The sequence below is a fragment of the Echinops telfairi genome, unplaced genomic scaffold (assembly GCF_000313985.2).
Source record: "Echinops telfairi isolate 266 unplaced genomic scaffold, ASM31398v2 ScPeMD7_4;HRSCAF=17, whole genome shotgun sequence".
NCBI lineage: Eukaryota > Metazoa > Chordata > Mammalia > Afrosoricida > Tenrecidae > Echinops > Echinops telfairi.
The window spans coordinates 13,009,649-13,024,266 of record NW_022103900.1 but is presented as its reverse complement, the minus strand read 5'-3'; the positions used below and the strand labels follow the sequence as shown (position 1 = coordinate 13,024,266).

The 14,618-nt window shown below is 37.6% G+C and overlaps 1 protein-coding gene across 1 annotated transcript in view; it reads right to left on the bottom strand.

The window, feature by feature from the left end:
- Nucleotides 1-14,618, bottom strand: part of LOC101649394 (fibroblast activation protein alpha) — a 102,845-nt gene that overhangs the window by 47,168 nt on the left and 41,059 nt on the right. The window contains exons 11-12 of the mRNA XM_045298074.1: nucleotides 11,136-11,271; nucleotides 6,072-6,116 (exon numbers count right to left, since the gene is read on the bottom strand). Coding sequence (XP_045154009.1) covers nucleotides 6,072-6,116; nucleotides 11,136-11,271 — 181 coding nt within the window. The remainder of the gene's footprint in view (nucleotides 1-6,071; nucleotides 6,117-11,135; nucleotides 11,272-14,618) is intronic.

The following is a 14,618-nucleotide window of genomic DNA, read 5'->3' as shown; positions in this document are numbered from 1 at the left end:
TAAAAAGTAAGCAAAGCACTAACCCACCCAAGGGAAGAGTATTTCATATCTCCACAGGTGGGGGAAAGAGGGACCAGGCTTCAACCCAATGGGCCAAGACATGAATACAACATACCAGCATGTACCAGGGAACCAATAGAGAGGTCTGCGGGGCTGGTCTCAATCCTGACTATGTGGAAACTCCCCACCCCTCGGAAGAATGCACATCAGAGGACAACCCTGGGGCTACAGCTTGGGGAGAGGGGCACATAGGGTTATAGCACATGGGAGAAATGAAAAGTGATGGAGAGGGATGAGAGGGCATTGTGGCCCACCAAGCCTCGGGAATGATGTTCCTGCTCAGAGCAGACAACACATGGGGAGGACCATAGAGCTGGCCCCACCACGAGACTCAGCATTTCTCACTGAACCATGGCGCTGTGGGGGACAGCACTGGAGACACAGTGCAGGAATAGTCCATGGTCTGGTGTCAGCATGCTGGGGCGAGGCACTGAGGGCATGCAGCAGAACAGCAGGGGGAGCTGAGTGATGAAATCCCCGGGGAATACCAAAAATAGACTTTGGAGACAGAGTGTGGCACCTGATCAGACTTTACTGGAAAACACTTGCAAAGGCCAACAAACAGACCTTGAACTTTATAGGTTTTTCCATTTTTGTCAGTGGCTTTCTGTTTGTTACTGTTATTTTGTTTTTGGTTTTTGGGTTGTTATTGTTCTGTTGGTTTTGACTTTCTCTGTTGTTGTTGTTGTTGTTGTTGTTTCGCTTTAGCTGGTTTTTGCACTTATTAATGTATCTACATGTCTATCAAGATAAGATTGGCGGGGTAAATAATTCGGAGATGAAAAGAACAGGACCAATGTTTCAAAGGGGATACGAGGGAAGGGGAGGTGGGAGAAAGGAAGGGGTGGGGAGGAAACCAACCCAGGGACAAGGGAACAACAAATGAACTAAAATCAATGGAAGGAAGATCGCAGGATGCCTAGTGGGGCTTAATGAAGGGCAATGTAGCAGAGAGGAATTACTAAACCCGAATGAAGGCTGAACATGATGGTGAGCGAAGAGGAAAGTAAAAGGAAATAGAGGACAGAACCAGGAGGAAAGGACATTTATAGAGGTCTAAATACAGGCATGTACATATGTAAATATATATATAAAACGAGAGGGGAATAGAAATATGTACTCATATCTGTATGTTAAAAATTAAGGTTGCAGATGGACATTGGGCTTTGACTTGAGTACTCGCTCAACACAAGAGCATTTTGTTCTAACAATCCTGCATTCTGTGATGCTCACCTTCCCGACATGATTGCTGAAGACAAAATGGGTGTATAAGCAAATGTGATGAAGAAAGTTGACGGTGCTCAGCTATCAAAAGATACAGTGTCTGGGATCTTAATGGCTTGAAGATAAACAAGCAGCCATCTAACACAGAAGCAATAAAGCCCACATGGAAGAAGCACACCAACCTGTGTGATCATGAGGTGTCAATGGGATCAGGTATCAGGCATCTAAGACCCAGAACAAAATCATATCCAATGTGAATAGGGTGGGGGGGGGGCATGGAGTGAAAAACCAATGCTCATCTGTAAAGATGAGCCAATCAGGGTGCAGTATAGCACTGATGAAATACACAACTTTCCTCTAGTTCTTTGGTGCTTCCTTCACCCCACTATCATAACCTTAGGCTTTCTTGAAGATTTACAGTCTCGGAAATTCTAAGAAGTTCTTCTCTGTCATCTGGGGTTGCTATGAATCAGAATCCACTGCCTGGCAGTGAGTGGATGGGCAGTGACCTTGTTATAATAGCTCTCTCTGTGCTGTGAGAGACAAAGCTGATTCTAACTTGTCTTCATCACTAACATATAGCCTTGTGGTTACAAAATATTTTATGCTGCCACGGGTTTGAAAAAAAATTCCCTTCACTCTGGCAGTTCTTTTAAAGATATTTTTTAAAGCTTTGGTTTTTTTCTTTATAGTTTAAAACTTAGACATTTGTTTTTATTAAAATTTTGAAAACAGTGCACAACGGTATTTTTTAATCAGTCAAGTAGGTAGAATATTTCTGCTGAGTAAAGACTCAACTTCTCCCCTGTCATTGAACATATGTAACGCAGGGAACATAGAAGAGCAGTTGGGCAGGGGAAAGCCAGTGTGGAATATCTATTTCTATGTTCACATTGCCACAGCCATGTCCAAAGTGTCTTCCATACTAAGTGCCTCTTCCCAGTGAACCACAACTATACTTAGAAAAGCACCAAATGAGGCTATTGTCATCAGTTTTTACAAGGGCCTTTGCAGTTGCTTTATCATGCTTAGAATTTCTAATAGACGGTGTTATGGATCTGTGAAGTGCAAAAGCCACTTAAAATATTTCATCTTTTAGGAATAATATTTGCCACTGTACAATATTTTGTCATAGTTGGTAAGTGCCCTCTATCATTAAGTCTGAGCCCAAAGGGAACCCACATTCAGTCAGAAGTATAGTTTCGCAAACAGTAAGTCAAACATTAATTTTTTTCTGAACCAAGGGGCTCTGCGAGCAATCTAAGGAAGGTGTCATATTTTGTTTAACTATTTTTAGATAATTAAAGTGCAGTTTTGGAATCTAAGCTTTATGTTTTTATTGTTTGTACTGACACAATTTTAAAGAATCAAGCACTAAATTTTTACAATTTTTTTGTTAGTATACCAACTCTTCTTTTCTAGCTCTTTTCTACAGGGCAAAAGAGCCATTTAAATTTTTTATTTTTCTATAAAAGTATTCTGTTGTTTCTGTGAAGGATATATACAACACAGCATACCAATTCAAGCATTTCTATGTGTATAATTAATTGAGTGACTTTGTTCAAATTGTGTAACCATTCTCATCCTGCAATAAAACGATTTAAAGTAAATTTGCTATTAAGTTTCTGATAAAATTCTACAGAATAAGTTTAATTATTCTTTGAGTACCACAGTGTTGGAGGGAGAAATATGAACTAGAGTTCTCAGGAAGCTTGCTTGCATATTTTGTCTGCAACTAACAGATGAGTTACTTTTGTCAAGTCATTTAATCTCATTTTTTCTAATTCCTGGGTGATCTTTGAATATCTTTTTCAGTTTGAACCAATTTCATAAATTCTAAAGGAACTACTTCTCTAAAATTGTTTTTATATTTGTACAATGACTTGCTGTTTTCTTAAATATCGTATATTTGGACAAACATTCAAAAACATATTTGTTTCTAGATTGCTTCTGGTTAATTTCAAAGTCATTAGATTTTTTTACAGGTCAAAGCAAGCTACACAAGTTACTAGGGCACATGAGTGATGACTGTATAAAGTAGTCGCCTGGCTTTTCCAAAGACATGTCAGAACTTATGATATCTAATGCGTGGCCCCTCAGACCAGTCACCTTGGGAGGGTGTGAACTTATTTTTGAAAGCAATCACTGCTCGGAATTGTTGACGACTCCTCCTCCGGAATGCAGAAGCCTTGCTGACTATTGGATTAATCTTAAGACATTGAAGTCAGTGACTAAGAAAAATAATTTGTTCCAGTAGGATTTTAAGACCACAGACATTAAAATGGTCTTGCATAAAATCACATGTCCCAGATAAATAACTTATTTATTCACTAGATCTAGTTCTGCATAATTTGCTGTGTAGTGCAGAAAAGTAAAGAAGACATATACAAGGATGGGGTTTCTAAAAAATCATAGTAAAATGAAATTAAAAGATAATGGAATTTTATCACAAATATTTGAAGCCCCCTTATATGCCCATACTGGAGGCTTTTAAAAGAATGTTCTGCTGCCTCAGAAGGCAATGAATTAATCAATTTACCCATTCATGCAGCTTATATTCAGTGAGAATGTGGGGTTGGTGTTACACAGATTTTAAAGATGAATAAAATACAACTGTTGACCTTAAGATACTTACAAATAGGGATTTCAAACGATGCATCTGAAAATTTTTTAGTGTTTTGAACACTAGCAGCATTTTCAGAATAAATGTAAACGGATCCCCATGGTAACATCTTAGAGGGGGTTGTTTGCTATCATCACTGACTTATTTGTAAAATTACACCATTCATATTAGTTATAGTAGCACTAGTTGTTTACCATGGAAAATACAACTGAAATACATTTTCAATCACTTTTCTTTTCAGTTATTATTTACTCAAAAATGTTTGAAATGGGATTGAATGAGTAGATGAATTTTTCTCTTTCCTCAAGTTTTCAAATGCTGTTCTAGGAAGTACTTTCCTGGAAGGTGGCATTCGATTGATCAAGAATCCAGAAAACTCAGAGAATCCTATTTATTTATTGCATATTGCTAACTTTCTTTGATTATTTAGAATGGTGAATTCAAAGAGGACTATCTTGAAATCTCCCTGTGTTGTGCATCTATAAACACTTGATATTTCATTATTTAAGAATACATTTTACATTTACTGTGTATAATTAGTAAAATAATCAGATATGTACTGTCTCTAAGAGGTTGATGCTAAGTTTATTCATAACCATCTAGCTACTGAGTAAAAATAAAGTCTCCTTTACTAAAAACAGTGCAATTTTTACAAGTAGTTGAAATTTCTGAATTCAGAAAAAGTGTGGAACAAAGAGTTTATTAGTTTCTGATTATTTTACTTGCTATGAAAAATTGTCTGGTCCTGCACCATCCTCACAACTGTTCCCATGCTAGAGTTCATCGTTGAAGCTACGGTGACAATGCATCTCATTGAGGACTTCCTTCATTGTCACTGCCCCTCCACTTCACCAAGCAGGTTGTTCTTCCCCAGGGACTGGTCTCTCGACCACATGTCCAAAGCATGTGAGACCTTTACTGACCTTTGTTTTCTTCATGAACGATGTTCCTTATGTCCTCCCACAGCTCATCAAGTTATCTGCCATTAGTGTTCAATGCATCGAATCTGTTTACTTTCTAAGTCACTTTAAATTGCATATTCCACAAGATGTACAATCTTGGAATTCCCATAAGAAATCTTTGTTATCTCGGTTTTTTAAAAGCAGCTCAGTGCCATTGCACTGATTCCGACTCATAGCAGCGCTCTGTGTAAGACAGCATAGAGCTGCTCCTTGGGGTTTTCAACAATGTAATTTTTTTTATAGGGACAGACGATCTCAACTTTCTCCTGTAGAGCAGCTGGTAGGTTTGAACTGCTGTCCTTGCGGTTAAAGCCCAATGCTTAGTCCACAGCACTGGGTTAATATGTTAATCTAAGTCTTAAAAGTTTCCCTTTTCTTTGCAAAAAATGTCCACATCTCGGGAAAGAAAAAGAACCAACTTACTCCCGTCCAGTTGGTTCTGAGTGGTGCTGCCGCTGAGGTGAGCAGCCCCATGCTTAACGGTCTAAGCAACCAAGCCTCTCAGAGCAGTAGCCTGTATTTCCCTTAAAAATGAGTTTGATTCAATCATTGTTTTTGATAGTTAGCAATATTTACTTATACTTTGTCCTATTTTTTTTATTCTTCATATATGATATGTAATACAGTCAACATTTTTCTAAAACACGTTTTTTCCCCCACTGAATATCCTCATACATCACTAAATTAGCCTATATAAGTGACCTAAACCCCACAAATATGCATTTTCCTATTTAGTGTTTAATTTACCTAAAAAATGAAGTGATTATGTGCATATAAAATTTATTTTAATTTATACAAAATTTCATGGCTTGAAGTTACAAAGAATATTTGATTACTTTTGTGCTTATGGATTCAAATAGCTAAAATTTTTAAATTGGTTTTAGGCATATTGTGGATAGTGGTCCCTTGTGAGAAAATAATAGTCCTTAGTGTGTTTAAGAAGTGAGATTATGAATATAATTCTGAAAATAAGGATTAAGACATGAAGAATATGATTTGTTCTAAGTAGAATACTCACAATACAGGCATTAACTTTATCTGGCACAAAATCTCTTAAGGAAGCACTACCATTGTGTTTTTCACCTTGGTATTTTTTTCTATGAAAATAAGTAGTGCCAATTTGGATACATTTCAAATAGTCCTTTGATAGCTGAGAATCTGTCGTTTCCTTAAAATATAAGGAAAAGAGAGCAAAATCATACTCCACCAGCCCATCCAGTTCTGCTTTCTTCTAGGTGCTCCTGGGTCTGAAACACAAAATATCATATCAAGTATAGTATTAGAAAGACATGTTCCCTTAATATAATCAGGGTAATTTGCATCACTTAAGAGTGTACTGTTGTTAAGAAGCCCATGGAAGTCAGTGGACGCCCAATATCCGTTTTCAGGATCCACACATAGATTAAGCTTCTGGCGAATCCACCTGTGACCACAGTTAAAGGATGTGAATAGCTTTGTTATCAGACAGCGAGAGTGGTAGAGAAGATTATAGTACAGATAGTTAGGTTACAATGTAACATCTTGTTTCATCCCCATTTTGACCCATTTAAAAATTGTATCAGTTTAGGGAACAAAAGTGAAGGGTAAATACATGTGTGTTGAGGCTCTGTGAGTCCATCTGAACACAGACTAGGAATGTGAATAACCTTGTTATCCTGAGTGCAATGGAAAGTAGATTATTGCAAATAGGAGTAGGTTAAAATGTAACACCTCCTCAGTTTACCTCCCTTTTGACCCATTTTAAAGTTGCTCTAGTTTTTAATTTACTTTGCTTTCTTTGTGATTGAGGTTTTTCTCTATTTTATTTTGTTAATGCTCTTAGCTCTTTTTGTTTCTTTGTTCTTTGTATCTGTATGCTGCTTGGTATCTGAAATCCAGGATGGGTAAATCTACAGAGAGAGGCGCAGGATTAATGGTTTCTTGGGGGTATGGCACGGGAGGTTGGGGGTGGGTGGGGAAAGGGAGTTAATAACAAGGAGTACAAGAATGAAGAAAATGTTCTAAAATTGATTGTGATAATGATTGTACAACTCTTCTTCAAATGATTGAACTATTGAATTTATGATACGTGGATTATATCCCAATAAAAGTGTGGGACTGCTGTTAGTAGGATCCCTAGTGGTGTAGTGGTTATGCATTTGGCTACATTCCACGTGGTGGGCAGTTAGAAACTACCACCAGCTCCACGTGAGAAAGATTGGAAACCCACAGGGGTCACCATGTGCTCCATTGACTCGATGGCAATGAACTTAGTCATTTAGTCAACTAATTTCTTATTTGTATTTAAGATTATAGCATTCAAAATCTTCTACATATGGGTTACCTAAGTGCTGGTTGATATTACAAATGCATATAACATTTCTGGTCTTTCATGAGATGACTTGGAATTGCTCCATCTATTACGGCCAAGGACAATCTAAGCCCCTGATGTGGTGTCGGTGAAAAGGAAATGTTTATTGAACTTTATGAGATAGCTAGAAAAAATTAAATTTGCACCAAGCCTTATTGTGCTACTTATTTAAGCATAATGTAGTCGATTATTCTTTTAGCAACTATTTCGTAAGCCTAAAAGATCGGATTGTTTGAGAAAGAAGAGCATTCAAGGAGAATGAAGACCGTGGAAAGCAGGGCATCTTAAAAAACCCTATGTGGTTCTGAATGACTGACATGGCAGCTGACTGAAGGAACAGTTCGAAGCTGAGGAAGGATGGGTAGTCTCAGCAAGATCTTGGAGAAACTGCTCTATCGTGCTAAGAAGATAAAATATCTCCTGTAAGTCAGTCATTGAAGGATGTGGAGTTCACAATTTAGTATTTAATTAAACACATGATGGAGGTAACAGATTAGAAGTGGGTGAGATGGAGGAGAACAAAGAGATTAATTGAAAAGCTATCATGCCAGCACAGAGGCTTAGTTGGTTATAATGCCTTTTGAGAAAGCATGAGGTCCTGGGTTCAAATCCCAGCAGTGCTACAGCAAAAGCTCTTGTGATGTTTGGAGAAAAGACATGATAAAGACCCAAAAAAAAGCAGGGGCAGTGAGCCTGGAGCAGTGCAGATAGAGCCAGAGATGGATGAAAGTCCCCAAACTCAGAAATAAAGGTGAACGTTATTTCAACGTGATAAAAGAAACCTATAGTGTTGACGAAAATCATCAAAGCAAATCAGGAGACTTTGTGACAGAGATTGCAATTTCATCAGCAGATCATTTCCTTTGCTTCCTAGGCCTCAGCGATGCTACATTTTCTAACCTCCATTCGAGTTTGATGGGGTCATATGATACATTCTAGCCAATAGAATATGAGCAGAAGGAACGAACAAGTGCTACTTCAAGGCCAAGTCCATAAAAACCTTTCATACAGAAGCCTCCTTTTTTTTTCACCCCCTACTCCCTCATTGGAGTTGGAGGCTGATGCTCCAGTTTGAAAAATCTTGGGAGTCACTATCAACCCGAGTTCCTGAACGACTGAAGATTAGCACCACGCTACTCACCACTGACCTGGATACCCTATTGGGCCATTATATGAACACGTAATAATTTCTACTCTCCCTGCTCGCTGAATTCCTGAAGGTTTGAGGCTGTTGCGCTATGACGGTTAGCCTACCTTGCAAATATATCCACCTGGATAATACTAAGGTGTCTAGAGAAGAGAAGCTGTAAAGAAAAGAAACAAGGAACCCGCTAGAGAATATTCGATTACAAAGGGAGGTGAATTATCGATTTTAAGAATGGTTTGAGCTTTTTCCTATAGACAAAATGAACCAAACAAGATTTTGAGTGGTAAATAGTGAAACCTTTTTTATGCATTCTATTTTCCTCTAAAGATAAAAGTAACTTTAATCCCCTTTTTGGAGGTAGAATGATGTGAATTATTTTTCTTAGAACTACTAATTTCTATAAATATCATTAATATAGATATTTTAAAATAGTAATTGCCAGCTATCTTTGCTATTTTGTTTTGGATATGACTCTAAACATGAATGAAGCATTGCAAGGTCACTTAGGGTAAAGTCAATTTGTTTACAGAACATGAAAACGTACCAATCATCAATATGGTGGCTGCAAAATTCCACACTCAATTATTCTTAAAAATGAATAGTGTTCCATGTATCCATGTATGTATTAGATTGTTCTTCTTGAAACAGAGATCATTTAGAAATTATAAGGTTATTCAAACTTGATATTCTAAATTTAATCTTTTTGTTTGCCACAAACTAAAATATATATATTCTAGGGAATTTCAAAGTTTACTGAATGAGCATCTTAAATGTTCTGTCAATTTGGATTAAAGTCATCTCAGATTTTGATAAATTAGAATTTTAAATTCCAAAGAAATCACAGTTTTTAATTGCCTATTTTCAGAGCAAAAAATTGGGTCCAAATAATTAACCTTCTATAGCTTTTCAACTAATAAAGTTAAAGTTCTAGTTCCCAACACCCACATTCATTGAGGATATTAAAGATAAAGTCACCCCAAGCAGCTGACGAATCAGATAAATGGTTTCTAGTTAGCCAGCATAATTAAGATGCGTCTATCTTTTTCTGCCTATGATACATTAGTGCCAAAATCTTCTTCCTGCTTTGTATACTAAGATATAAATAAGATAAAAATAAGTTTCTAGCATTTCCCATCAAAATTAGTTAAGCCTTTTACAGACATCGTAGTGATTTAGAACATATTTTTAGCCTGAGTTATTTTGATTATTATAGTTCTGATATATTTCCAAACATATTCAGAATGACTCTTTCTTTGGAAAACATAATGTCCTAATTTCTAGATAGAACTTAGTGATTTACTTGGATTGCGCTGTGCTTTTTAAAATTTATTTAATAAAATAGGCTTATTCTATGTTTGAGTTAATGGAACATGTCTTCATAATTAGAAGCCTCATGAAATGTACCCATCAAATTTCCTATTTAAAGAAAACATTTTGTGTTTCTTAATCTGTAATAGGAGTGCTTATGAACAGACTTAAATTAAAGCTTTTAGACTGGTGAAGTCATTCTCTGACTCATTAATTCAACATATTATGCTTGGATTTGAGCAATACAAACAATTAAAACCCAACAATAAATCACTACTTAATTTTCAAGCTCTCCACAGCCTCCTATGTTAATATGGTAGGGGACACAATCTTAAGATAGATCATCTCTTATCATGTTCTCAATTATCCATTTTGATTTTAGAATGGGAATATTTGACTTTATTTTTATTATATTCATTTCTTTTGGAATTTTCCTTTTCAGTTTCAACCTTGAATAGAATATACCCCATTTGCATTTCTGCTTTTGTTCTTTTGTATAAACAAAGTTATTTAGAGAATTTATTTAGAGAATTTATTCTCTAAATCATCTTTCTTTTTTTAACATTTTATTAAGTACTCTTACAGATATTAATAGAATCCATAGTTCCATTAGATGAAGCATAATTGTACCATTGCTTCCCTCATAATTTTCAATACATTTTCTTTTCTTCTTGAACTCCTTGATATCAAATCCCCTTTATCCCCTCCCTCCCCTCCCCTATCACCCCCCTGAACCCTCAGTATATTATATATTAAAATATATATTTGCCTTAACTTTCATCCTCCCATGTATCTAGTCTCCTTAAATTCGGACGTTCATTCCCTTCAAGTGGGGCTATACAGTCATCATAGCTACCTGCTCCCCTTCCTCCCTTCCTCGCCATCCCGTATCCTCAGGAAGTCAATACTCCTTTACTGTTTCCAAGGGGATGCTCTCTCTTGAACTTCAGGCACTGAAAGATCTTGGTTGTACCCATGTACATACGCAGGATTAGTGAGGTAAAACTAGGGCCATAGTAGTGGCAGGAGGAAATTTTAAAGAACTAGAGGATAGTTGTGTGTTTCATCGGTGCTCTACTGCACCCTGGAGATGTCATCCTCGTCTTGCCTTCCCTTTTCTTTCTTCTCCCGTTTTTGTTTTTGTTTTGCTACCAGTCTTATCTCAAAAGTGAGGTTCAATCCTAATTGAGAATCAGCTATTTGATCTCTCAATGTTACATTGCTTCATTATTTTTCGCTATTCAAGAATCAAGCCCCTAAAGGAAATTAAAAAAGCAAGAAGTATCCTATATAATCGATACAAAATAGTGGGTCTGTGAATAGCGAGTGCTTTTTTTGTAAAGCAGTTATGAGATGACAACAGTAATCCTGGCTTTATAATGCAAAATGTTAGTGAAAATAAATCCCCATTATTGTACTTTCATTTTTAGATACATATGTCTATGATTTCAACATACCTACCTTTGGACAGTCCCATGTCTGCCAGTTTTCCCTAAAGTCACAGATAGACAACACTGAAACATTCTGGATTCTTTTCAACCACTGAAGACATATCCGTTCATCAGTAACCCAGGTAAGCCAACTGAAATAATAATCACTGCAAATCAACCAAAACCGACAGTCACAATCACAGGTCAAGATCACATTCAAATAATTTCCTAATTTTTGCTTCCTCAAGAATGTATCTTAAAAAAAACAAAAAGAACAAATAAAGAATGTATCTTATTTTGGAATATTTATTCAGTAGCTCATGAAGGCAAAGCTTTCCTTTTCTAGAAAGAGTGTAAATATATCTGCTAATTCTAGAACATACCTGGAAAAAGAGTTCACTCACCTAATGAAACTATTTCATATTTGAATTTTTCTCCATTTGGGGATTTTATGTTTTAGAAAAATTAAAGAAATTAGGTCAAAGCTAGGGGTCAATCTGCATAGAAAACAACATTAAATTGGCTACTTTACATAGGTAAACTCAATTTTTCACTTTTTAATTAGTTGAGAGAGAGCCCAGTGTGGTGGAAAGGCTGTCTTCTTCTCCAGGCAAATTTGTGTTTGAAGCTAGGTGTTAGCTGTGACCATGGGCAAGTGTTCAAATTGGGGTCAGTGTCATAATTAGAGATGATGTATAGGGAGCAACTCAACTCGTGCTTGGCACATTCTAGGTGTCAGTGAAGGGCAGCAGTGATTGCTTGACTCCAAGGATGAACTTGCAGATAGAGAACACATTGTAAAGAAACCATAGGATTTGGGATATCACGGTACAAGAACCCACCGAACCAGGAGGAGTTTCCTTGTCAAATCCTGGTTTTAGCTACTACTAGCTCTGTTATCTCGGGTTAGTTACATAGCAATGTATGCTTCTCTCTCAATCAAATGGAACTAACAGTATTATCAATTACAAACATTACTGTAAATATTAGCTAATGTGATAAGGTTACCTTATGTTTACTCCTGTAAAGATTTACAGTCTCAGAAACCCACAGAGGCCGTTTCCTCTCTCTCTTCTAGGGTCATTTTGAGTCAGAACTGGCTCGATGGGTGAGGTTTCTTTGAGTGAGATTGGGGTGGAGAATAACGCCAATTTAAAAAAAAAAAAGTTGAGTTTGATCATTCTAGAGTGGATTCACCTTGACAAGGTGGGATAGAGTTCTTTTCCCTATTAACAGCACATCTTTAATTCTGGACAGCTGTTCTTCATGAAGCAGGAGAAGAGAAAACAAGCCATTACCTGGTAAAACTAGTTATTCTTGACTTAATCATGATTCAGGACAACCCAGTGTGTAACTGACAATAGCTGTACCCCAGAGGGTATTTGATGGTTTGGAGGTAGATGATGAAACTGCTCTTCTAAAGTGCCTGCTAGCCGCTAGCACCACACAGGGATTTGAGGGGATTGATACCCAGGGCTGGTAAGGGTAAAGAGACCCGTAAGCAAACCTTATCCATGCTAACATGAATGGTTGCTGGAAGTTTGGTTGCTGTAATTAGGACTCATCTGGCAGGACTTAAATATGGAGCCATGCTGAGGCAGGGAGAATGTTTAGGTCCTTATCTATGGTGTTATTAGTCAGCTCCAGCTCACAGGGACCCTGTGTACAACAGAGCACACCACGACCCGGTCCTGCACCACCTTCACAATTGTTGTCATGCACACGGCCATTGTCACAGTCACTGTGTGCGCTCTACTTTACCAAGCATGATGTCCTCCCGCAGAGACCAATCTTTCTGATACTGTGTCTAAGGTGTGTGCGACGAAAGGTCTGCCATCCTCAATTTTGAGTTTTCTGGCTGTACGTCCTCCAAGAAAGAGGTGGTTTATGGACAGTGTGTGTTACCTTCTATGTTCCTCACCAACACCATACTTCAATTATATCCAATTTTCCGCGGTCTTCCTCATTTATTGTCTAATTTTCACATGCATAGGAGACAATTGAAAAAAACCATGACTTTGTTCTTTAACACTTTAAAGAGGTCTTTCACAGCAGATTGGGCCAATTCAGTACGTTATTCAGCGTTGTAACTGCTTCTTCCATGACCATGGATTGTGGAATCCAGTAAAATGAAATCCTTGACAGCTTCAATCTTTTCTCCATTTATTATTATCTTGTCAATTGGTCCAGTTGTGAGCATATATGTTTTCTTCACTTTGAGCTGCACTCCACACTGAAGGCATGCTCCTCAGTAGTAACTGCCTGAAGACCTCTTGGCTTTCAGCAAGCAACTTGGTGTCATCTGAATAGTATAGGCTGTTCATAAACTTCTTCTAATCCTGAGTCTTCCTTTTTCATATAGTTCAGCTCCTCAGATTATTTGCTCAGCACACAGGTTGAACAAATATAGTGAAAGGACACAACACACTTCTGACTGTAAACCATAGAGTATGCCCTTGTTCCTTTCCAAGGACAGATTCCTCATCTGTGGGCAAAATATTAATTGATGCGGAAGAAGCATCAAGAGAAGATGGAGGGGAGATGCAGAGGCACTGAACCGAAAAGAACTGCTTGCCATTCAACTCTTTCAAGAGCTAGAACATAATAAAGAAGCTACAGGACTGAAGGAAGAAGTCCACACTGCATTGAAAGCTTTAGTGAAAACAAAGAATTAACAAAATGCCCATTGAGATGTTTCAAAAAACGGATGCAGGTTTTTCATGAGAATAAATCAGTTTTCTGGAATTCTAATTTCCCCCAATGTAATCCATACTTTATTAGGATCCACACAGTTGAATGTCTTTGCGTAGTAAATAAAAGCCAAGTAAATATCTTTCTGACATCCTCTATTTTCAGCCAAGAGCTATCTAATATTAGTAATGAAATTCCTTGTACCACATTCTCTTCTGAACCCAGCTTGGATTTCTGGTAGCTTGTGGTTGATGTGCTGCTGCAACTGTTGTTGCGTTATCTTCAGAAATTTTAGTTGTATGTGATATCGATGATGTTGTTAAATAATTTCCACCTTCTATTGGATTGCCATCTTCCTTTAGAATGGGCACATATGAACTTTTCCAGTCAGCCAGGCAACCTTCTTCCAAATTTCTTGGTATACACTACAGAATGCTTCCAGTATGGCATTCGTTTCCTGAAACATTTCAATTTGCGTCACGCCCCAACAACAGGTGAAGGTCCTGAAAGGTTTACTAAACCTGAAGTCCCTAAGGGGAATCTATTTGGAAGAAGCAGCTCTTCCCCAGTCGTATTTGGAGCGCTTTCCAGCCTGACAGGCTCGTCCTTGGGCACTCTCTCTGACAGCGTTCTCCTGGTTTTCATAACGTTCTCAGCTGCTGATCCCTCAGAATTGGATTGCCTGCTCTCTTTTTAGTCTGTCCTTACTCGTGCAGCTCTCTAGAATCCTGCTCACCGGGGTGAAATACCAGTGGCACAGTTTCTGTTTCCAGGATGACAGCAACATGCAAGCCACCGTAGTATGACAAACTGACAGGCATGA